Source organism: Scyliorhinus canicula, chromosome 15, assembly GCF_902713615.1.
Source record: "Scyliorhinus canicula chromosome 15, sScyCan1.1, whole genome shotgun sequence".
Taxonomy (NCBI): Eukaryota; Metazoa; Chordata; class Chondrichthyes; order Carcharhiniformes; family Scyliorhinidae; genus Scyliorhinus; species Scyliorhinus canicula.
The window spans coordinates 133,275,821-133,302,032 of NC_052160.1; the positions used below are offsets into that span (position 1 = coordinate 133,275,821).

A 26,212-nucleotide genomic window follows, 5' to 3' on the forward strand; every position below is an offset into this window, starting at 1 on the left:
TTAGGAAAATAGTTCCTACACTCAAAGGATTGTAACAAGTTCAAATATCTTCCACAAACGGCAGCTAATAGTAGATCAATTGTTAATTTCAAAATCGGAGATTGATTGACTTCCATGAACTAAAGCTATTAAGGCATATGGGGCAAAGATTGGTCAATGCAGTTGGGTCACAAATCAGCCATGATCTCATTGAATGGTGAAACAGGCTAGAGTCTACATTTGTTTCTGCTTTCTTATCCCCATTTTCACACAAATTGACAGGTTTCAAATTGATTAACAAACCTCCCAAAAGTCCCTTGCATTTGGCTTGCCACGTTTGGCATTCATGGACTTTCAGAATTTACAAGGGAGTTAGGTTTTTCGTTATACACAAACACATAGTGCCATGTTAACCTGCAAAGCAAAACTATAGTTTGTATTATGTTGTAATTTAGTTTTTGATGTCAGTTGACTTATGTACACGGATTACGACAATTGAATCATGTGGTTTTTCCCTTCTTCCCTCTTCCAACCTCCACTACCCACACTCCAGTCACTTCAGTAAGGAATTCACGGGAAATTTATTTACCCAAAGAATGTTGAGAATGTGAAAGTAGCTGTCATATGGAGTAGTTGAGGTGAATACTATAGTTACATTGAAGAGAAATCCGAGGGATAAAGGAGTAGAAGTATATGTTGAGAGGGTTAGATGAAGTAGGCTGGGAGGATGCTTGTGTGAAGCACAAACACCAGCATGGACTAGCTCGGCCAAATAGTCTGTGTGCTGTAATTTTTATAATTCTGTGTAAAGGACTGCTTCCCAATATCAGTCCTGATCATGCCTTTTTAACAATTTGCACTTATGTCATCATGTCCTGCAGTCAATAGTTTGACATGAAATAGTGCTGGACATTAGTTCCTTTTCCTCCTTGTCGCTATTTATATACCCTGCAGAGGCCCCTTCTCATTTGACTCATGCAAGATTAGACAGCTCAAGTTTTAGAAATTTTCCTCACAACAATACTGCACAATTCAAACTCTGATCTAAAAGTTTGACTGCTGTTTGTTGGAGGCACTCACGCTGAAGTGAAGGAGTCAGTGTCAAACTAAGTTTAGAATTATACTGCCCTTTTTAACGTCATAAAGTAGGAATGGAAGTACCTTCCCTTTAGAGAAGAATATGCCCATGTGCTCTTAATAAATTACTGTAGCTTTCAGATTAGGCAAATTCAAGTAACAGGACTTGAGATAGTATGGGGCAGCAGGGTAGCATGGCGGTTAGCATAAATGCTTCACAGCTCCAGGGTCCCAGGTTCGATTCCCGGCTGGGTCACTGTCTGTGTGGAGTCTGCACGTCCTCCCCCTGTGTGCGTGGGTTTCCTCCGGGTGCTCCGGTTTCCTCCCACAGTCCAAAGATGTGCGGGTTAGGTGGATTGGCCATGCTAAATTGCCCGTAGTGTCCTAAAAAGTAAGGTTAAGGGGGGGTTGTTGGGTTATGGGTATATGGTGGATACGTGGGTTTGAGTGGGGTGATCATGGCTCGGCACAACATTGAGGGCCGAAGGGCCTGTTCTGTGCTGTACTGTTCTATGTTGGAAAGACAGAAATAACTCCCTCAGGGCTCCCGCACCACAGCACAAACAATAGATTACCTTTAAAAGACCACTATCTTACATAGGCAAATGCAGCAGCCGATTTGTAAAGAGAAAGATCCCAGCAGCAAATGAACAACTAGGTGCTCTATTCTGATGGCAAGCAGCAAGGTTATTAAAGTCAGGCTAGAGAGTGTAGGCAACATCATTGAAAAGCAAGGTTAAAGTCAGGCGAGGGAGTGTTTGCAACATCGTTCACAAAGAAAGAGGTATTCCCTTGTTATGTTCAAGGTGAAAGAAAAACAACCTAAATCATATTATACTCTCAAAAGAATACTAACCCTCAAAAACTTAAAACAAAAAAAGCAGCATTTTGGAACAGAAAGGCCACTTAGGTTAGCGGGACTTGCTTTTTTTCATGCTTCACTTCAAATTACCCCTTCTCTACATAGCCCAGGATTTCTTTCTCCACCAGCAATATACCTAATCCAATGTACATCAGCAATGGAGTGCCTTACAATTGGTCTTGGGGACATTTGGGTACAGGGGTGAACCCAGCATTTCCACTGATGTCATTGCCCAGTGATTCTTCCTTAAAAATGCACACGTCGATAGGACAAGTCTCTTAAATTGCCCAAATGAATTCAATGTGGTGGTGGTGGGGGGGGGGGGGGGGGGGGGGGGGGGGGAGGAGGAGGGAAGAGTGGAGGTTAACAACAATAATATTTATTTACCTTTATTGCACACCAGTTGGTTTAATGAGGAAGAAAATGCCATAACTTACCCCTCAATGGACTTGACAAAAAAATTTTTTTTGGCTAAGCTAATGGGAGAGTAAAATGCAGCACTAACTGTACAAAACATTTGATTAGGCGAGTTAAGGTAAAAGCAAAATAAAACTTGCATTTATGTAGCATCTTTCACCACCAATGAAATACCTGAAATGTGGTCAACATCATAAGGGGCAGCACGGTAGCATTGTGGATAGCACAAATGCTTCACAGCTCCAGGGTCCCAGGTTCGATTCCGGCTTGGGTCATTGTCTGTGCGGAGTCTGCACATCCTCCTCGTGTGTGCGTGGGTTTCCTCCGGGTGCTCCGGTTTCCTCCCACAGTCCAAAGATGTGCAGGTTAGGTGGATTGCCCATGATAAATTGCCCTTAGTGTCCAAAATTGCCCTTAGTGTTGGGTGGGATTACTGGGTTATGGGGATAGGGTGGAGGTGTTGACCTTGGGTAGGGTGCTCTTTCCAAGAGCCGGTGCAGACTCGATGGGCCGAATGGCCTCCTTCTGCACTGTAAATTCTATGATAATGTAGGAAACATGACAATCAATTTACACAGGGAATCTACAAATAGAAAATTGACAATGATATGTTTTACTGATGTTGACCAAGGGATAAATATTAGCCAGGACACCAGGGACAACTCCCTGCTCTTCTTCAAAATAGTGCCATGGGATCTTTTACATCTGCCCGAGAGGACAAGCAGGGCCCCAGATCAATTACTAATCTGTCAGCACCTGTGACAGTGTAGCACTTTCGCAGTAATGCACTGAGTGCTAGTCTTGATTTTCTTTTGTGCTCAAGTCTTGGGATGGACTTGAACCCACTCGATCCTTTAACTCTAGAGACAAGCATTCTCAGAACTGAGTCATAGTTGATAGCCGTGGCAAATTACACATGTAACTCTAGGTCATGTGAAAGTGAGGCATCACTCTCTGGTCTCTGCAGAATTAGAATTGGTCTTTATGTGGATTCACATCTGCATAGGAGCAAGCAAGCAGCTGTGGCACTACTGTTGACATGACATCAATAAATGCTGACTACTTGGCATCTGTACAGTCCAAAGATTCATGCTTTGATATCAAGGGCATATGAACCACAAATTTGATTAATAGGCTTCAGAGCTGAGTCTCATGAGTTCTGGAAACCAGTGACAAATGGGATGCACAAATGCAGAAAATTGGATCGCAAAAGCCCCAAAATTACAAATCATGGATAAGTTTGTCTTGGGTAATGGTCCCAGCACAATGAACCCAGTATGCTGGGAGCATGGGGTAATAAAAACACATTTATGAAGACTTAGATTAAGATCTTGAGATTTCACCTCAATATCCAAACTACTTTTCCCTCGTAAATGATTTTTCATTACAGCAATCTTACAACAGGTCACTGCTGCAGGTACGGCTTTACCGTAAAGTGTCACAAGCAAAACTAATTGCATCTTCATTGACTAACTGAATAAAAATCTAACGGAATAAAAATCTACCAAGCAGGGACTGATACGATCAGAAACATTACTTCAAAAAAAAAAAACTATTTTTATGCACTTTTCTTGAGCACCACAGTCTTTTCAATTTACAAACACGCTTAAATGGAGAACTGATGAATTTCCATTTGGTAGCTCCACAAATGATAAAGTCTCCTACATGTTTTAATGGGTACTGTAAAAACATATTTTGCAAATGAACTCTGTTGAAATCTTTAACCATTAAAAGAGGTCCTAAAATTATTTGCATAAATTTCTGAATTTAATAAACAAAAGTAGTAATATTGTAGAAACCCAAGCGCCGAAAGACCATTATTTTAGCATCAGCATGTCTCCTGAAACTGAGAGGCTGCTGCAATCTTCAGCCAGTTCCTACATCACCCAGAGAATTCAGTACCAAAAGAGTTACAGTACCTTCAGTTTGTTTCCATGAAATTTCTCTTTCCACATGATAAGAAAAAGTTGGTGTACATAGTCAAAAGATCAGCACAGAAGGAATGGTGAACCAGACAAAAGATCAGCACAGGAATGGTGAACCAGTCAGTGCAGCTTAAGACACAGCGTGCCTACCATTAATAGCATCCAGCACAGTTGCACCACTGCCTCTAGTGCAAGATCCACCCTCTCCAGCAAATCAGAATGGCCCCTTTGTTACACCTATTTAGTGGTAGCATGTAGCTCTTTTCTCAAGTACACAACCTGAGAAATCAAATAATCAATATGAAAATGCACTCCGTTGAAACCACACCGAATGATGTACTACTAATATACAAAACAGCTAAATTAGTTGAACTTCCCAATATTCAGGTCACGTGTTTCAGAAATGATTCCTGTTAAATGCAGACAGTGATTGCATCAGGAATGGTTTCCTTTCCTATTTTGCTGAATTTCAAATGTTTTTATAACATGTGCTACTTTATGAAAATTACTGGGCCCTCAAGTGTCGCCTTTCACCAAGTTTCTTATTGTTGGCATGGACAGTTTTTTGAGGTAAGGCTTCAAAAGGTTCACATTACTCTATCACTTGACATCAGTACTGTGCTTTGAAAGGGTTTATTGTGATTCTGTGACAAGATGCTGAGGATTCAAATGTGTTTGTTCTTATTTAGAAATTCTGCACCATGAGCAGGTTGATGTAATCATTGCAAATTCCTGTAAACGTCAACTACATTTTTGGGACTCTCCTCTATTCATTTATGGTCCAGATTAAAGTGAAAGGGGAGTAAAATCACAAGCCTTGAAGATGCTTTAATAGTGTAGGATATTCAAGTGTTTAAATAATGCTGAATGTACCAAAGGTATATCCAATCTAAAACCTTCAGGACAATCTTATTTTCATTTGCTTATATCATTGATAGGGCATAGATAATAAGTCTTTATTAGGGTCACAAGTAGGCTTACAGTAACACTGCAATGAAGTTACTGTGAAAATCCCTTAGTCACCACACTTGCCTGTTCAGATACATTGAGGGAGAATTCAGAATGTCCAATTGACCCAACAGCACATCTTTCAGGATTCTGGGAGGAAACCGAGCGCCCAGGGGAACCGACGCAGACCTGGGGATAACGTGCAGATTCCACATAGACAGTGACCCAAGCCGGGAATCGAACCTGGGGCACTGGATGTTGTGAAGCAACAGTACTAACCACTGTGCTATCCACAGGAAGAAACTTTTCCCCTTGATCGGGGGATCAATGACCAGGGGGCATAGATTTAAGCTAAGGGGCAGGAGGTTTAGAGGGGATGTGAGGGAAAACTTTACCCAGAGGGTTGAGAGAGTCTGGAACTCATTGCCTAAAAAAGGTGGTGAAGGCTGAGGCCCTCATAATATTTAAGTATTTAGATGTGCACTTGTTATCCCAAGGCATTCAAAGCTGTGGGCTAAGTGCTGGAAAATGGGATTTGAATAGTTGGTTATTTTAGACCAGCTCAGACACGATGGGCTGAAGGGCCTTTTCTGTGCTATATGACTCCATGATGAGCTGCCTTATAGAATAGAATTTATAGTACAGGAGGCCATTCGACCCATCGAGTCTGCGCCAGCCCTTAGTAAGAGCACCCTACTTAAGCCCACACCTCCACCCCATCCCCATAACCCAGTAACCCCACCTAACTGTTGGACACTATGGGGCAATTTAGCATGGCCAACCCACCAAACCCGCACATCTTTGAATTGTGGGAAGAAACCAGAGCACCGGAGGAAATCCACGCAGACACAGGGAAAACGTACAGACTCCGCACAGTGACCCAAGCCGCGTTGTTAAGCAACAGTGCTAACCCCTGTGCTACTGTGCCATCCCCACATTACCAACAAAATAGCTTCACAGTTAACAGTTACAACAGTTCTCAAGTAAACGAAACATCAACATGCTTCCTAAACCAGCCATTATATTCCAATTAAGCAAACCTGTGTATACATAATAATAATAGCTTGTCACAAGTAGGCTTCAATGAAGTTACTGTGAAAAGCCCCTACATAAAATACCATTCATGAATAAAGTTAACAATTAGGTTCTTTAAACTATGTCAGCAAATCTGTATACATACACCCACCGCACCTTTAGGGAATTCCAGGATATTGACTCAGTAACAGTTAAGGAACTTGCAATATTGTTCCAAATCAAGATGGTGTGTGGTTTGGAGGATGTTCCAATGCACTGACTGCCCGGTTTTTATAAGATGGTAGAAGTTGCAGGTTTGGAAGGTGCTATTGGTTGAAGCACAACGAGTGGCTGCTGTGCATCTTTTATATGGTACACTTGCTGCCACTGTGCACTGGTGGTGGAGGGAGTAAACGTTTAAGATGCTGGATGGAATACGAATCAAGTTGGCAGCTTTGCCCAGGATGTCGTTGAGCTTCTTGTGCATTGTTGGAGCTGCACTCATCCAAACAAATGCAGGATATATTTCATCACACATCTGACCTGTGCCTTGTCGCTGGACAGACTTTGAGGAGTCAGGAGGCAAGTTACTCACTGCAAAATTCACAACTGTAGCCACACGCCTTGTCGAGTTATGTTTTTGGTCAAATGGTAAATCCGAGGAGGTTGATGGGGAGGAATAATAATTGTTGGGTAGGCACAATCTTACTCATTAGAATGGTGTACAAAAATACACAATACCCACTTATTTGAACTTTCAGAGGTATTCATGATACCCAGCTCCATCGCTTCATCACTGCGAGGCGCCCTGGAATTAGCCTAGTGATTATTCTTTACATTGGTTTGCTAACTTCTATTTTTTGGAATTTTCACTTCTTCCAGCTCAATATCAGGGTAACATCAGCCACCATCTTTAGGAATCACCAGCTCTGCTGAACCAGACTGATGGTGACCTATGCGTCCTATTTAAGCCAGATAAACATTTGATCCAAACATTTCTCCATCATAAATAGCAGCAGCTACTTATTCATTCAAGGGATATTGGTGTCGCTGGCTGATTGAGTATTTATTGCCCATCCCATGTTGTTTTGGATCTGGAGTCACATGTAGGCCAGACCAAGTAAGGACGACAGATTTCCCTTCCAGATGTGCTTTTATGGCAATCGATAATGGTTTCATGGTCATCATTAGACTTCTAATTCCAAATTTTTATTGAATACAAATTTCATCATCTGCCATTGAGGGTTTTGAACCTGGGTCCCCAGATCATAACTATGGGTCGCTGGATTACTAGTCCAGCGACAATACCACTATGCCACTACCTCCCACCTTTATAACATTTACCCACATCTACCCTTATCTCAGTCCACCTCACTGGAACCCTCATCCATGCCCCAAGCTCAACCATTTTGACTTTTCTGGTCATCCTTCCATTCAAAACCATTCAAAAACTTCACTTCACCCAAATCTTTGCTGTCATATCTTATCCCACACCCAAGCCAAGGAGTTCTCCTGGACTCCAAAGGTCTTAAATTCAAAACTTCACCCTAGTGTTTAAATTCCTCAGATATCTTGCCCTTCCCATCCATGAAACCTCACTCAATGTCACTACATGCCCCAGAATTTTGCATTCCCTTTTGTGTCTTGCCCTGCACTTCACCAATGGCAGTCATGCTCCAAACCATGGAGGCCTCACACATTGCACTGACCCAAATAAAACACAAAATCCTTTATTTGTCCAGAACTTTATATTGTTTTTAACATAAACTTTTTGAAAACACTTTTATAAGTGTATTTAGAGCCAGGGGATTGGAAACGAATACCAGAAGACTGATAGACTTCCAGCTCAAATCTCAAGCTTGCCATACATGCCTCCAGTTGAGAAGTTTGTGGGCTAAAATCCATTGCCCAGAGTTTGAATACATAATCTCAGTTTGCTCAGCAGTGCAGTTACAGCTGCCTTGTAATGCAGAACAAGGCCAGCAGCGCGGGTTCAATTCCTGTACCGGCCTCCCCGAACAGGCACCGGAATGCGGCGACTAGGAGCTTTTCACAGTAACTTCATTGAAATCTACTTGTGACAATAAGCGATTATTATTATTAGAACTGAGGCAGTGCTAAATTGTTCATAATGTAACTTCCACAGAGATATTAAACTGAGGTTTTGATTGCCTGTTCAAGTGAGCCTCAAAAATTCCGAAACATTATTCAAAGAGGATCAGGAGGGTTGTCTGAGATAGCATTCCTTCTTCACCTGCTACTACCAAAAGCAGAGCATCATTCATCCTTAGTTGTTAGAGAGATTTTGCTTTGTGTAAAAGTGCTTCATTTGTCAAAGTAATAATTGTCAGGGCGGCATGTGGAACAGTGGATAGCATTGGGACTGCGGCACTGAGGACCCGGGTTTGAATCCGACCCTGGGTCACTGTCCGTGTGGAGTTTGCACATTCTCCCCATGTCTGCGTGGGTTTCACCCCCATAACCCAAAGATGAGCAGGTTAGGTGGATTGGCCACGCTAAATTGCCCCTTAATTGGAAAAATGAATTGGGTACTCTAAATTTTTTAAAAAGTGATTGTGTCACATGCACTTAACATGACATCCAGAAGCAGTTCATTTAGCACACCCAATGGCACTGTTATTATTCCTACGCTAATTGATATAGTTGCCATCTGCTTCAAAGTAGAATCATAGAATAGTTAAGCACAGAGGAAGGCCATTTGTCTTGTCAGGTCTGTGCTGGCTCTCTGAAGGAGCACTTCACCAATTAAAAAAAATAATTCATCATGGGGCATGGGCGTTGCTGGCTCGATGAAATGCTTTGAGTTGGAGAAATGCAATAAAGTACTGCATAAATGGTTTTCCTCCTGCAACATAAAATATCAATAAAAACAACACATACAAACATATCAGATAGGAGCAGAAGTAGGCCATTCAGCCCCTCGACCCTGCTCAGCTATTCAATAAGATTATAGCGGATCTGTGTTGAGAATTGCAAAAAAGTGTTCCAACCTCATGTGAGAATTGTCTGGATAGAGGAAATAGAAGAAAATAATAGGTAGAGGGAAAAGAAGAAACAAATACACATTTCTGAAACTGCTAAATAGAAGGCACATGATGGGAATGACTGGTTAAATGCCTCCAGCTGCCCAGATTAGTTACTGGCTCCATTCATTGGATAATTATTACAGTTAGTCAGTCATTAACACAGCTTATAATTATACAATGAATGCAATATAAATAAACAAATGAACAGCTTTCCCTATCAACTCTCTTTGCCCCATTTCTGAAGGTATTCATTCCTTGTTGAGCTTTGGTTCAATGGGCATTTGCAAAACCCTGATAACTTGCCCAAACAACCACCCTTTGATTGAGGCTAGATAGTAATTATGAACTACTTATTCAGCTACAGAATGCATCATAGGTGGTAAGAATTACTAGATAAAGCTCAGGATTGGAAACTGTGGATTTTTTTTGCTCACCTACGTGTAACCTACTAACAAATTAGTTCATTGGTGTCCCTCCAAAAGTGTTTCCAGGAAACATCAAGGGTCAAATTTGGTACCTTCCTGTATTTCTCAGTTACCCTGGCCAAGTGAGCAGAAGCAACTTTTTAAAAAAAGAAAAAAAGGGACTATTCCACGTCAGCCCAAAATAAATTAATGAAAGCCTTGATATTGGTCATTTTCAGTTAACTGTGTTTTTCCATATCATTATCAAGCGTAGCTTGTCACAGAAGTGAAACATGGGCTTCTGTGAATTTCAGCATCATACTGCACATTCAAGCACAAAATACTGCAGAAACAAACATTTTGTAACGGATACATTAAACAGCAATTTACTAATTTGCATACACTGTACATTAGTTCCTGTTTTCAAAGGACTGAAGCAGAGTAATGATATCGGTTTCACATACAGCAAGTACAATATGAGGTACGAACTAATAAGAAAAGCTGAAAACCTGACACAAGGAATAATAAATGCTGGAAACACACAACGGATCTGAGAGTCTGCAAACAGAAGAGGCAGCTTAACCCTTTATCAGAAATATTGAACATTCAACTGTCCGAATGCAAGAGATTCATACAAATTCGAAGTTTGCATGCAGACTTTTTCCTTCAAGGATAAACCGTTGACAAAATTCACAATTGCACTGCTGGAGTTAGGAATAGATAGCAAACAAGTTCAGTGAAGTGAAGAAGTTTTTTTCATGGCTTATATCCATTCTTGTTTATGCAAACAGCGCTTTACATGCAGATGGACCCAGATTTTGTTTCATATTCACTGTTGAAGGGGTGAAATGCAGAGAAAATGTACTGAAGTTTTGTAAGCTTGCTCGAAAATATCTTTCCATTTTACACCCTAAGGGCACAGGGTAAACTACTATGCATGTGGAAAATGGCCACGACGACTACAAAATAAAGAATCAATCAAGTTGACCTCTCAATGTTTCCTTCCACCACTCAATATATACTTTTGCTCTTCCAGATATTTACAGCAATAGTTAGAAGTTTAAAAAAATACATGGATGAAAATCTGGTTACCGTATTGTTGTGAGAAGCAAGAACATTAACTGTATCCAAGTGAAAATGTTCTGTTGTTGGTGGCACCGCCTCATCACCTGGCATGGCTAATTGACTCAAATGCCACTTTTCACTTCCTCCATCTTTCCTTTTTTCTACCTCATACCAGCTCCAGAGGAGAGTTCTTTGTAGAGACGAGCAAATCACTGCAGGAAGCTAGTGAACTACTCTGCGCGCTGCCCATGAGAGCATCTATGCTGTTCTTTAAACACATCACTTAGTATAGAATGAAATAAAATAGAACAAGGAGCTGCTTTGAACTTGACGTATCTATTATCTTCAAGGGTTATCATGTAACTTCAAATGAACACGAAGATTGATGTTTAATTCATTTGATTTGTTTTGTAAAACCCGCACATAATCAAAGGCAACAGGAGCAGTGCTTTGTAACAATTAATGCTTTGGGTCGAACGTGTTTATTTCTGTGAGCTTCCTCCGGCATTCTACTCCCCTTTCAAATTCAGCTTCACTTTAGTGGTTCAGACCAAGAGCCTGCAGTATGGAACATCCTTTTCTCTCTTGGGAGCTGCACTACTTAGACTTTTGTACAGATGGATGCAAAGGCTTGCCGACAGAAATAGCTACAGCACACACATCAACATAACAAAATAAGGATGGTATGAGGTTTTTGTGTCATAGCAAAATTTAAAAGAAGCATTCAGTAGACTTGGAATCAAAGGGTAAAGTGTTTTAATGTTCTGACCAGGTATTTTAATCACCTAAATGCACATTTTCAGACTATTGTCTGAAAAGACACTTTTTTTTTTAAATGTCTTCTGTCCCCTCACTAGTTTAAAATATCTGATGCAGAAACAGTCCACTCTATTGTCAAATATTTAAATATCAAAAAATGATCACCCCATCAACAAAAATGTTTTATTCCTCCTGAAAATGAACTTAAAAAAATAATCCTTGATACAGTTATTATCCTCTGTCCATTATTTTATAATTTCATGGGATGTGAGGACGTCACTAGTTTAAATCTTTGACAACTATTTTTTTGTACTAACTCTTCACCCCCTACAAGTTGGATAAAACCTATAACATCCCATTTACAAAATAATTTTTTATTCATTTAACACTGTAGATCAATTATTTTTCAAATCCCAGCAGAAAGCAGCTGCCTTGAATTTTAATACTTCTATAGAGCATGTGACATTTTTCCAATTTGTATTAAATTGCAACGTCTGTTTCGCTCTTCAAATACGATGCCCTCAGAGCAGAGTTCTGAGTAGAGGCTCAATTCGGGGATGTTGGCAGATAGAGAATTTTGTGACAAAGTACGGATTGTGATGAAAGATTATGTAGAATTGAACCAATAGCACTGCTGTCTCACGGCACCGAGTTCCCAGGTTCAATCCCAGCTCTGGGACACTGTCATTGTGGAGCTTTCACATTCTCCCAGTGTTTGCATGGGTTTCACCCCACAACCCAAAGTTGTGCAGGATAGGTGGATGGGTCACGCTAAATTGCCCCTTAATTGGAAGAAACAGAATTGGGTACTCTAAATTTATTTAAAAATAGAATTGAGCCAAAACAGGAAGGTGTCGGTGGTCACTTTTTGGGAAGCGCTAAAAACAGTGGTTCGAGGGGAGATCATCTCATTCAAGGCTCATGCGGATAGGAAAAGGAGGGGGGAAATAATATGAAAGGTTACTGAACGAGATAGTGAAGGTAGATGGGGAGTACTCGAGGGTTCCCACCAGGGAAGGGTTGGCTCAGGACCTGGGTTCGAATCCCGGCCCTGGGTCACTGTCCGTTTGCAGTTTGCACATTCTCCCCGTGTCTGCGTGGCTTTCACCCCCACAACCCAAGGATGTACAGGTTAGGTGGATTGGGCACGCTAAATTGCCCCTTAATTGGAAAAAAATCATTGGGTACTCTAAATTTATATATTTAAAAAAATTACAGGGGCAAATTGATCGGCTGACAGCGGGGAGGGCGGTAGGACAGCTGCGTAGGGCAAGAGGGGTGCAATACGGAGAGAAGGAGAATCGAATGTTAGCGCATCAGCTGCAGAGGCAGGCTGTGTCCTGGGCAATATTGGAGATACGGACTGGGGCAGGGGATGTGGTGTTGGAGCCAGGGAAGATAAATGGCAGGCGCTAGAGGAGCCCCTGGGGCCGAGGGAGATATTGGACCGTATAAGTGGTATAAAGTCGGGGAAGGCCCCGGGGCCCAATGGCTACCAGGCGGAATTTTAGAAGGTGTTTGCAATGGGTCTGGCATCACACCTCTTAGGGGCGTTTAATGAGGTGTTGGCGAAGGCAATGACGCAGGCAACGATTAAGTTAATACCAAAAAAGGAGACGGACCCGTTGGAATGTGGGCCATATAGGCCCCTATCGCTGTTAAATACAGACGCGAAAGTGCTGGCTAAGTTGGTGGCGGGAAGGAGGGAAGGTTGTGTTCTGGGGGTGGTTGCGGAGGACCAAACAGGCTTCTTAAAGGGCAGGCAGCTTTCTAGCAATATAATGTTATCATGTGATCATGGCCCCATCGGACTCTCAGGCACCGGAGATAGTGGTATCCATGGACACGGAGAAGGCATTCGACTAGGTGGAGTGGCGGTACCTTTTTGATGTCCAGACACCTGATCTTTATTCCAAAGGCCGTCTTCGGAAACACAATTATTTCAGACTTTGTATGGGCTGGGAAGGTGCCAATAGTTAAGAGAACCCTGTTACAGAGGCACAGGCAGCAGGGAGAGTTGGCATTGCCGAACCTGCTACATTACTATTGGGCTTGATGTGGAGAAGTTGAGGCGATGGTGGGAAGGAAAGGGGGGTAAAATGGGTTAGGATGGAGGAGGAATCCTGGAGGGGGTCCAGTTTAAGGGCTGTGGTGACAACATGGTTGCCAATGGCGCTGTGCAGATACTCAGGGACCCCGATGGTGCAGTCCACGGTGAAGATCTGAACCAGCTTAGGAAGCACTTTAGGATAGAGAGGATGTCAGTGTTAATGCTGTTGGTTGAAAACCACGGTTTTGTGCCGGGGGGATAGATGGCAAGTATCGGAAGTGCAGCTGGTTACGGTGAGGGATTTGTATCCGGAAGAAGGAAATGAGAGGAAGTGAGTTTAGGTACGGGAAATATATTTTTTAAAAGCATATTGGAAATGCAAAAAAAAAAAAACTGAAATTGGGGGTTGGAATGTGCTGTCTGTGAGAGTGGTGGATGTGCATTCCATAGGAGGTATCAAAAGAGAACTGGATATGTATTTGAAAGTGATGAGTTTAGAGGGCTACGGAAATAGGGCTGGGGAATGGGACTAACCAGGCTGCTCTTTTGGGAGCTGGTGCAGACACAATGGGTCAAATGGCCTCCTGCTGTGCTGTAAATAACAATTAGTTCAGTACAAATGGTGCAGTCATTTACTCAGTTACTTGAGTCCAATCAGGAAACAGATTACAAACTTATAATTCATTCCCCCAGGGGATGAGTGCTGTGAACCTAATCATCTGAAGATTAAGGAACATGAAACCATTTAGGACAGGTGGAGATATGGAATACATTAGATGTAAAAAGACGCTGTGTGAAAACACAAGTGTCATGCACAGTACAGGTATGAAGATATGACAAATTTTCATGCCCTATTTTTAAAAAAGTTGCTCAAGATGGCTGCAGCTTATCGTGTAACTTGGCAATGCTCAGCTTCAGATAGTCCCGAGACTCAAGCAAATACCCAATTAAAATATGGACAATTACAATCGTGTGTGAAATATACACATCCCTTTGTTAACGATGGACTGTCAACAGAAACACACCTTCAGACTCATCATTCTGCTCCACCATGGACAGCAGACTCATCATTCTGCTTCATCATGGAAAATGGAGACATTGAAACTCAATGGGTGGTAAATGAATATGAAATTGATCTCATCGCCCTTTCATTGTATTGCGATGGCTCTTCATCCCAAACACAATGACCTTGGTTGCCTGAAACTCTCAGGGCGTGTGGTAACTTGACCATAGGAAGGTATTTGAATGTGTTCCAAAAGTTAATACTTTTTTTACATGTAAAAATATTGAAACAACACTATAACATGGATTCAGAAGCAAGCAACAGTTATACACAACTATACACAAGCTCCTCGTGGCAATACGAAAACCTACAATACCAATAACCTCACATGTGCATGCTCACACTCGTTAAAGGCCTCCATACATATAATCAAATAGAAAGATGCTTACTATATCATTTCTCCATCCCCCCTCAAATTTCAATCTCACTTAAGGAAAGAAACATAATAACATACATCTCAATTATACACTCTTTCAGGAGCTTTGTGACTACATTGTGATCTGTGTAGACCACTAGTGACTCAGGAGACACTCATGAATCTTGGCTCAGTTGAGCTAGACTTGTGGGCTCAAAAGTAGATTGGGTCCGAGGGAAATAATGTCCCCCAACCTCCCTAGGAATAGAGTCCACTGGATGCCCCGAAGCAACAGGAACCACTTTGTTGAAATGCCACAACAATATTTTCTTCTGCCGGGAGATCAGAAAACTTAGCTATCTCAAGAGTCATGGTGCAGACGAATGTGATCTGGGCATCTGCAGATATCCCTTCCATTAGTTTGTTTCACCATGTAAGATAATGGACCACTTATTCAGAAACATATACCTACAGTGCAGAAGGAGGCCATTCAGCCCATCGAGTCTACACCCACTTTCTAAAAGAGCATCCTCTCCAGACCCACTCCCACATCCCATCTCCATAACCCCACCTAGTCTTTTGGACTCTAATGGGCAATTTAGAATGGTCAATTTACATTTTATTTTCATTCATTCATTGGACATGGGGTCACAGGCTGTGCCACCATTTATTGCCCATTCCTAATTTCCCTTGAGGGGGCATTAAGAGTAAATCACATTGTACTAGGCCAAAACGGATAAGGACGGCAGATTTCCTTCCCTAAAGGACATTAGTGAAGCAGATGGGTTTTTACGACAATTGACAATGGTTTCATGGTTATCATTAGACTTTTAATTCCATATTTTTACTGAATTAAAATTTCACCATCTACTGTGATGGGATTTGTACCTGAAAGCATTACTCTGGATCTCTGGTTTACCAGTCCAGTGACAATACCACTACGCCACCGCCTCAGTACAATCAGTAAGAATGAACGCCAACACCTCCTCCACAATAGTCCTCAATACCGGTGCCCCGCAAGGCTGTGTACTTAGCCCCCTACTCTACCCCCTGTACACACACGACTGTGTGGCAAAACTTGGTTCCAACTCCATCTACAAGTTGGCTGACGATACGACCATAGTGGGCCGGATCTCGAATAACAACGAGTCAGAATACAGGAGGGAGACAGAGAACCTTGTAGAGTGGTGCAGCGACAACATCTCTCCCTCAATGCCAGCAAAACTAAAGAGCTGGTCATTGACTTCAGGAAGTAAAGTACTGTACACACCCCTGTCAGCATCAACGGGGCCAAGATGGAGATGGTTAGCAGTTTCAAATTCCTAGGGGTGCACATCACCAAAAATCTGTCCTGGTCCACTCACGTCGATGCTATCAGCAAGAAAGCGCAACAGCGCCTAATTTCCTTAGGAAACTAAGGAAATTCGGCATGTCCACATTAACCCGTACCAACCTTTACAGATGCACCATAGAAAGCATCCTATCGGGCTGCATCACAGCCTGTTATGGCAACTGCTCGGCCCAGGACCGCAAGGAACTTCAGAGAGTCGTGAATACCGCCCAGTCCATTACACGAACCTGCCTCCCATCCATGGACTCCATCTACACCTCCCGCTGCCTGGGGAAAGCGGGCAGCATAATCAAGGATCCCTCCCACCCGGCTTACTCACTTTTCCAACTTCTTCCATCGGGCAGGAGATACAGAAGTCTGAGAACACGCACGAACAGACTCAAAAACAGCTTCTTACCCACCGTCACCAGACTCCTAAATGACCCTCTTATAGACTGACCTCATTAACACTACACCCTGGATGCTTCATCCGATGCCGGTGCTTATGTAGTTACATTGTATATCTTGTGTTGCCCTATTATGTACTTTCTTGTATTTTGTTTAATTCCTTTTTCTTCCCATGTACGGAATGATCTGTTGAGCTGCTTGCAGAAAAATACTTTTCACTGTACCTCGGTACACGTGACAATAAACAATCCAATCAATCCCCTAACCTACACATCTTTGGGGAGAAATCGGAGAACCTGGAAGGAACCCACGGAGACACGGGGAGAACGTGCAGGCTAAGACAGTCACCCGAGTTTGGAATTGAACCCAGGTGCCTGGTGCTGTGAGGCAGCAGTGCTAACCACTGTACCGCCCAGGCTGATTCAGGTTGAAGTGCTCCTCCTTAATTTTCCCACTGAACAAGATATCATCCAAATAAATTACCACACAGGGAATCCACTGCAACAAATTGGAAGACACCCCAAAAACTAGACGCCTATTTGAACAAACCCTTGTTAATGGGGTAATTTAGTTTTCCTCCAACAAGAGCTATTGGTAGGCTTGACGCATGTCAAGTTTGGAAAACATCTTGCCTCCTGCCAGAGTTGAAAACAGATCTTTATGGCAATGGGTAATCGTCCAGTTTGGAAGCTTGATTTATGTTGGGCTTGCAATCCCTATATATGCGTACAGTACCATCACTTTTAAGAACCAGTACAATTGGAGCTGCCTAACGGGAAACCGGAATAGATTCAATGATTCCCAGCCTTTGCAGCCGATCCAACTCCTCCTCCATTTTGCCTTTCCTGGTATCAGACACCCTGGACTTGAAAAAGTGAGGAGCCTGTACCCAGGTTATTTTTGAAAACCTCAGGATATTTCTGAATGACATTCCCTGTCACTGTAGTGTGCTTTATCTAACCCCGGTTCAACCAAAATTTCCTGAGCGAGTCATGCCTGGGTAGATAGGCCCATGCCCTTTTATGAGCAGAAGCCACGATGTTACTTCTTGGCTGTTGCGTGCAATGCCCACCTCCGACGCTGCATGTAATGGTATGGTCTCCAGTATAAGTCCGAAGGTTAATCCCTACCTGAGTACGGGCTGGTGCCTGCTTCAATCCACAAATCATCCTGTAGGGCTCCTCATTGAATGGCAAATGCAGAGGCTTCTGTGTCCACGTCCAAGTTTCTGTCCATCAATGCCATTGTAGCATAGACAAGCTCGGCCTCACTCAAATGTTGTGGGAGTGCTCCCGTGTGCTTTACAGGTGATGTGTAGCTGACTGAGGCTTATTTGACTTTCCCAGCTCAGCCTTCTTATACTCCTGCACTTTTTTTGTCCCCAATTGTGCCAGACTGCATCCATGAACTTGGATTTGCATACTGTGTGCCTCCACAACTGAAACATTCCACTGTTTCCCTTTCTGTTTGCTGTCGCTTTTCTTACTTGATGCCCTTTACCTGGCTGTGCCTCACCACTGGCCTTTTTAATATCTTTTGCATTGTTCGCAACTAAAGCTGCAACTGAAATTTTTCCCGTTTCTGTGGCGTTGCTAAACTCCTCATTAACCTGCAAGTCTTCACCCCAATACATACTCAGGAGAACGGAGCACTGTTCAGCCTCATCTGAATTTCATTCGCTAAGAAAAAGTATCCTAATCTTTCTGCACATTCAGTCCAGTCCTTGTGCCCCTCCACAAACTTCACTGAAAGCTATGGCGCCAATTTCGTCCAAGATGAAACTCACGGAAACCCGTCTTTCGATCGTCGTCCACTTTGAAAATGAGCTAGACTGTACAAAATTTTGTATTGACATGCTGAACGTCAAATATTTGTTTTCCTGTTTAATTCTTGTTTCCAAAAAGATGTGGTAACTTAACCACAGAAATGTAGTCAAATGCACTGCACAAGTTAAATCTTGTAAAAACGTAGAACATAGTACAGCATGGATTCAGAAACTAGTATTTCTACACAACAAAAACACAAGCTCCTTGTGGCGATACAAAAAACCGATGTTACCGATGATGGCATCACCTGCATGCACCCACTTTCAAAAGATATCCATACATATAATCAAATCTAAAGATGCTTATTATAACACTACATCAGTGAGAAATGCCATAACCCTAGATGTTTACTGGTCTAATGCACCACCTTATATTTGGAAAAGGACTTGGGATTTGTAACAGGTCACAATGAGTAACGGCAGTCATGTCTGTTACCTGCTTTTATATTAAAATAGCAAAAGCTGTTCTCAAATAGATACCATCAAAAACATCATGTTAGCCATGGAACCAGTTGCAAGATCATGGTAATACAAAGCTGTACCTTGAAAGTGAGAGAAGGACTCGTCCCAACGTTTTTTAAAAAAAATCTTCTACGGGATATGGGCATCAATACAAAGGTCAGTATCTGTTGTCCATCCCTAATTCCCCTTGAACAGAGTGGTTTGCTAGGGTCATTGCATGGGCAGTTAAGAGCCAACTATACTGCTGCAGTTGTATGTAGCCAGACTAGGTAAGGATACCAGATTTCCTTCCCAAAAGTGGCATCAGTGAACCAGATGGGGTTTTACCACAATCGGTGATAGTTCCATGGTTACCGTTACTGGGATAGCTTTCAGATCCAACTTAATTAATTGAATCTAAATTCCACCAACGGTCATGGTGGGATTTGAACCTATGTCCCCAAAGCACTAGCCTGGGGCCCCATGACTAGGTCTAAGGACACTGCAAATACCCACCATCACCCCTTCGAGTTCACATGAGGGCTAGCCATCTGGCAATACAAACATAAGAAGCTTCGCAGTCTGAGAATCCTCTGCTTTTAGTTCGTACTTGCAGAAGCATCAATTCATCTCAGAAACCACAGGCCTGCTGTGAAAAATGTAAATAATTCCAGATACAATCGTGTTGTTTTTTTCTGCATCTAATGGGTGTGTGCCGCATCTGTGGGATAGAGACATCGGACGGGATTCTCCTGCCCCCCCCCCCCCCCCGGGTCGGAGAATCGCCAAGGGTCGGCGTGAATCCCGCCCTCGCCGGCCGCCGAATTCTCTGGCCCTCCAAAAGTCGGCAAGACATGAGTGGTGCCGCCTGCCCCGGAAAATGGCGGGAACCAACGCGACTCAATGGGCACCGGGGCTGCCCGAAGTCTCCGGACAACGATGGGCCGAAGTCCCGCTGGTTTTTTTGCCGGTCCCGCCGGCGTGGATCAGACTAGGTCCCTTATCAGCGGGACCTGGCGGCACGGGTGGGGTCCCAGGTCCTGGGGGGGGGCACGGGGCGATCTGGCCCTGGGGGGTGCCCCATGGTGGCCTGGCCTGCGATCGGGGCCCACCGATCGGCGGGCGTGCCTGTGCCGTGGGGGCACTCTTTTCCTACGCGTCAGCCGTATCAGCCTCCACGATGGCCGACACGTAGGTGTCCCCCGTCCTGCGCATGTGCGGGGATGACGTCAGCAGCGACTGTCACACCCGCGCACATGCGGACCCTCGCCGGCCGGCAGAGTCCCTTTGGCCCCGGCTGGTGTGGTGCCAAAGGCCTTCCACGCCGGCCGGCGGGTCACAAACTACTCCGGCGCCGGCCTAGCCCCTGAAGGTGCGGCGGATTCTGCACCTTTGGGGCGGGTCGACGCCGGAGTGGTTCACGCCACTCCGCCCCGCCGAGACCCCCCGCCCCGCCGGGTAGGGGAGAACCCCGCCCATCATGTTTTAAACCTCTGTGGCAACTAAATGATCTTTATTTTTACATTCATAAAAGCTTATTGCTGTAGTCATTTAAATTGAGACACATCTGTGGGTAAGAAAATACACTAAACTCACACAAAAAGTAAGATCCAGGACAAAAAAAAAATGCTTTGTCCATGACAAAAGGAAAAGCAATGATGAAGAAACAGACAGGGTTATTAACCTGAGAAATGCACTGTTTCAATGTGCACCAATACATGCTCAATTGGAAGATTTTTAAAAATTGGGCCAATTTATGATTTTACAAAAACACTGAGGGATATGGTTTGTAGAGTAAGAAAATGATCCAAGACTTGTTTAATGAAGCAAGTGGATTAAACTGAGGGATGTTTCTTGTTTTATTCACTCAAACTAAGCTCAGCTAACTTTAAAAAAAAATTGTTGCAAACTACATTTAAACTAATATACATTCTACACAATCCTCACCATCACACCTGATCTATAAATATCCCTACCTTCACGACCTCGGACGAGGCAAGAGACCCATCAGCTGCTTGCCCGAGCAACCATTCTTCAAGTATGAACTTGTAGATGAATACTGCCAAACAATTCAAGTGCAGAAGCCATCACAGCTGAGCTCAATCCTTTCCTCACTGTACTTATACTGCATATAAACAGACTGTAAAGGATCACTTGAAAATGATTGGAAAAGTTCCATACATTTCCTCAGCGTCAGAGTGGAGGAGATTGGAAACTAACCACATGGGGCATCTCACCATAAAGTCGATGCCTTGAACAGGATTCCACTATACTGTTATTCCACTATACCATTATCCATTGAATGCACCCCGCACCCCGGAGACACTACCTTAATTTATACAGCTAATCTATTGAACTGACAATAGAGCAATTGAAGATATACTTATAAAGCCTATCTTCAAAAGTAGCAGAGCTACTTTAACACAAGAAAGAAAATTCTGCGAACTAAAATCTTATATTCTCCAACTTCTACATTTATTGGTCTGCCATGAGACACCAGCCTACTGCCCAAAGCAGATGATGCTATATATAAAGACAGACTGCAAGAATTCCATTCACATGTCATAAAACAAGATTTAAGCAAGTAATTTTATGTGACAAGAGCTTAAATATAGATATAATTCTTCATTTTTTTCATTTCATTTTCATTTCACAAGTGCTTTTCAATATCTTTATCAGTGTAGGTGTTAGAACTAAGCAGCATACATATTTGCACTCTCCTCCTAAAGTCAATAATTCATGCTGAATTGTTTCGCAGGCAACACATCTATGTCTTGCCCAGTAACCACTACTCAGTAACCGCCACTGTGATCCTTGAACAGAGATAGGAGCAGTAGGACATTTGGTCCATCGAGCCTGCTCAGTCATTCAATGAAATGGCTAATCATCTACCTCAACGCCACTGTCCCATCCAGTCAAGCCAAATGCTGAATAGAAATTCACAAATACGCACTTCCCATAATGGTCACTAGATAGAGATCGTGGCTAAATTTTACATGCCCCTGGCAGGTGTGTTTTTTAGGGAGGGGGCGTGTAAAATCCAGTCGAGGATAACTCACCTGATTCCCCAAAGCAATAATGCAGACTATACCAAGCAAAACACAAAATTGTGCACCGTTGACAAGGCACAAGTCAGGAGTGTAATGGAACACTCTCCATTTGCCTGAATGAATGCAGTTCCGACAACATGCATGAAGTTCAATGCCATTCAAGCCAAAGTAGCCCGCTTGAATGGCACCCATTGGAGCACCAACACATGGGGGCAGCAGTGTGCATCATCTTACAAGATACACTGCAGGAACTGAAGCCTGCTTCAACAGCACCATCCAGGACCCAGGGCCTCACCTCCTTCGCAAAAGGAATTAGGGATGAGCAATAAATACTGGCCTAGCCAGTGACACCCATATTCTGCAAAATAACTTTTCTTTTTAAAAAAAAAAAAAATCTTTTTATTGGCTTTTCTCATATTTAAAAACAGTTGTTACTTATATACATTACATTTTTCTTGCCCGCGCTAATTTGATTTGTTTTACAGAGAGGTTTGTTTTGTCCTTCATTTGACCAATTGTACTTACATTTTGGTGCCTGTGGACCGGTCTATGATATCCCCCTTCCTCCTCCTCCCCACATTGGTTTCAGCACCCTTCCTCTTCTCTTATGGTTTCCCCATTTTTCTCTTCACACCACTGCCGATTGCCAGCCGAGCAGGATTCTCCGGCATGCGATTAGGGAAGCGAAAGCAAGGGCGTTGACCTCCTGCCCCATGTGTAGCTCTGGCTGCTCCGATACCCTGAAGATTGCCACTATTGAGCATGGCTTCACCCTCACTCCAACTTTGGACATTGCCTCGGAGAAGTGTTGGTTTGGAAATTCTCGGGTTCTTGCTCTCTCCCCCCCTCCCCCACACACACACACACAAACGCCATGATTAGCCTGCCTATGTTTTGGAAAAAGACCTTGGGGATGAAGATCGGGATGGATCTAAACAGGAAGAGGAACCTTGGCAGTACGTTCATCTTGATGAAATAAAATGTTTTTTGACATGCGAGTTTTAAACCGTTCAAAATGTTTTTTTGTTAACTAGGACATCAAAGCATATATCAATTGGTTGGGTAAGAAAAAGCTATAAAAGTTTAGAAATAAAGAAATAATAAAGAAAAATTAGAAATAAAAAGAACGGTGGAAATGCACAAGTCCATCAGCATCTGTAAAAGGAACAGGCAGGCTAATATTAAACGGTGAAGAACATTTGCCAGATGCTAGCTTGTTGTTTCTCCACAAAGACTGACTGGCCAAATCAAAAGCAAAATATTCCAGAGGCTGGAAATGACAACAGAAAACTTTGGAAATACTCACTAAATCTGGCAGCATCTGTGGAGAGAGAAAAACAGTTAATATTTCAGGTTGATGACCTTTCTTCAGGCCACTGACCTGAAAAGTTACATTAAGTCCGTTCCTCTCCCCACAGATGCTGTCGGATCGGTTGATATTTCCATCATTGCTTTCAATTGACTGCCCAAATGCTTGCATTTCCAGCATTCTCCGAACTGGATATTATCTCATAAATCCTTTAAATCTACCCACAATATTTTATTTTAGTACTGGTCTGTCACCCAACTTAGCAACTGAAGGTTACTTTGTAAGCACCTTCATTTAGACTGTGACGGCTCCCTAATACCTTTCATCTTTCCATTTATAACTAGAAGCTGCCAGCTCCTAATACTGAATATCAGCAAAATGACAGGTGCCACATCACAAGTGTCTTCCAACAGTGGTGTAAAATACTGCAATCAGTTAAAATTCAACCAACCAATCTGTTTTGGATCAGTTTCACTGGGAGCTAATGGTAAGATTTTTAGAAAAGTAATATTAATGATGAAACACTTTTATCTGGCGACGCAATCAGTGTTCAACTTAATAACATTCATAGCAAACTGAGGACTAAAGTAATGAAAAAGTCACTATTTGCTATTGACAGTGATATTGAAAGTATTACAGATTACAGAGAGAGAGAGAGAGAGAGAGAGAGAGAGAGAGAGAGAGAGAAATACAGCACAGAACAGGCCCTTCGGCCCACGATGTTGTGGTGAACTTTTATCCTAGGTTAATCATAGAATTTTGGACACTAAGGGCAATTTATCATGGCCAATCCACCCAACCTGCATATCTTTGGACTGTGGAAGGAAACTGGAGCACCCGGAGGAAACCCACGCACACACGGGGAGGATGTGCAGACTCCACACAGACAGTGACCCAAGTCAAATCGAACTTGGGACCCTGGAGCTGTGAAGCAATTGTGCTATCCACAATGCTACCGTGCGGCCCTTAAGAAGAAACTAATCTACACTCCATTATTCTACCCTAATCCATGTACCTATCCAATAGCCGCTTGAAGGTCCCTTACGTTTCCGACTCAACTACTTCCACAGGCAGTGCATTCCATGCCCCCACTACTCTCTGGGTAAAGAACCTACCTCTGACTTCCCCCCTATATCTTCCACCATTTACCTTAAATTTATGTCCCCTTGTAATGGTGTGTTCCACCCGGGGAAAAAGTCTCTGACTGTCTACTCTATCTATTCCCCTGATCATCTTATAAACCTCTATCAAGTCGCCCCTCATCCTTCTCCGTTCTAATGAGAAAAAGCCTAGCACCCTCAACCTTTCCTCATAAGACCTACTCTCCATTCCAGGCAACATCCTGGTAAATAGACATAGAATTTACAGTGCAGAAGGAGGCCATTCGGCCCATCGAGTCTGCACCGGCTCCTGGAAAGAGCACCCTACCCAAGGTTAACACCTCCACCCTATCCCCATAACCCAGCAACCCCACAACCCAGTAACCCCACCCAACACTAAGGGCAATTTTGGACACTAAGGGGAATTTATCATGGCCAATCCACCTAACCTGCACATCTTTGGACTGTGGGAGGAAACCGGAGCACCCGGAGGAAACCCACACACACACGGGGAGGATGTGCAGACTCCGCACAGACAGTGACCCAAGCCGGAATCGAACCTGGGACCCTGGAGCTGTGAAGCGATTGTGCTATCCACAATGCTACCGTTTGCACCTCCTTACAGCAGCAATGCAGAGGAGACTAAAAAAGAAGCAAAACTATAATAGTATATTTTTGAGGCAGTGAAAATTGAAATTCCTCTAATTTTACTTCAAAATATTCATTTTAGTTTTTCTATGCTCTCATGTCCCTGGATTTTAACTACTCAGAAATAAAATCCTACAATTATAGAATTTTACATCACAGAAGGCCTTTTGGCCCTTCCTACCTGTGTTACTTCTTTGAAAGAGCTGCCAAGTCTTTCTCTTATGCTCCCTCCTCAGCGTCCTGCAATTCTTTTCTTACCAATTATCTATTTTATTAATTTATGAAAGTTACTGCTGGATATACTATTATTTGTATGTTTCAGACCAGTAAACACAAAGTCTCATCTCCCACCTGGTTCTTTTAACAATTACTTGAATCTGTGTCCTCTGGTTAGAGAATCGCGCGCCAAGATAATCCGTTTCTACCCACTTACTCTCTCAACTTCTCAATTTTGAATGCTTCTGCTAAGTTTCCCCTGAACCTTCTCTGCTCCGAGAAAACCAGTCCAGCTTCTCTCATCTCCACACATGACTGAAGTCAATCATTTCTGCCATCATTCTTATAATCCTTCTCTGCCTCATATTCTAGACCACACTGTAGGAAGCAAGTGAACACAGTGCATCAGAGGTTTAAAGAATGGCTCCAGAATTGAGAAACTTCAGTACTGAGGATTGATTTGGAGAGGTTGGAACCGTTCTCCTTGGAAGGGCGGCAGTTCAGAGATTCGATAGAGGTATTCAAAATGATGAGGGAGCGGGACAGAGTAAATAGGGAGAAACTGTTCCCGCTCGTAAAAGGATTTCAAACTAGAGGGCACAGATTTGAAGTGATTTGCAAAAGAAGCAAATGTGATGAGAGAGAAAACATTTACTCAAAGTGTGGGGTTTGGGTCTGGAATGCACTGTCTGGAAGTATGGGGGAGGCAAGTTCAATCCAGGAATTCAAGAGGGTATTAGATGATTATTTGAATAGAAATAATGTGCAAGGGTACAGGGAAAAGGCAGGAGAATAGCAGCTGGTGCAGACACAATTGGCCGAATGGTCTCCTGCACTATCACAATTCTGTGATTCAGAAAAATACTCTAGCTGAGGCTTCCTGGGTTACGAAGTGTTATAACGTTTTAGTTCATAAAAAG

At 43.0% G+C, this 26,212-nt stretch overlaps 1 protein-coding gene across 6 annotated transcripts in view; it reads right to left on the reverse strand.

Annotated features, from left to right (window-relative positions):
- tmcc2 (transmembrane and coiled-coil domain family 2) overlaps positions 1-26,212 on the reverse strand; it is a 183,763-nt gene that overhangs the window by 32,520 nt on the left and 125,031 nt on the right. The window contains exon 1 of one of the 6 annotated variants that reach the window (XM_038820804.1): positions 10,766-10,995. The exons of 3 other annotated variants lie outside the window; for them this stretch is intronic. In XM_038820804.1, the coding sequence (XP_038676732.1) occupies positions 10,766-10,849 (84 nt within the window). In that variant the 5' untranslated portion in view covers positions 10,850-10,995. Of the gene's footprint in view, positions 1-2,509; positions 2,619-4,254; positions 4,436-10,765; positions 10,996-26,212 lie in introns of those variants that run through there. 2 more of the 6 variants (XM_038820806.1, XM_038820807.1) reach the window with 2 other exon arrangements.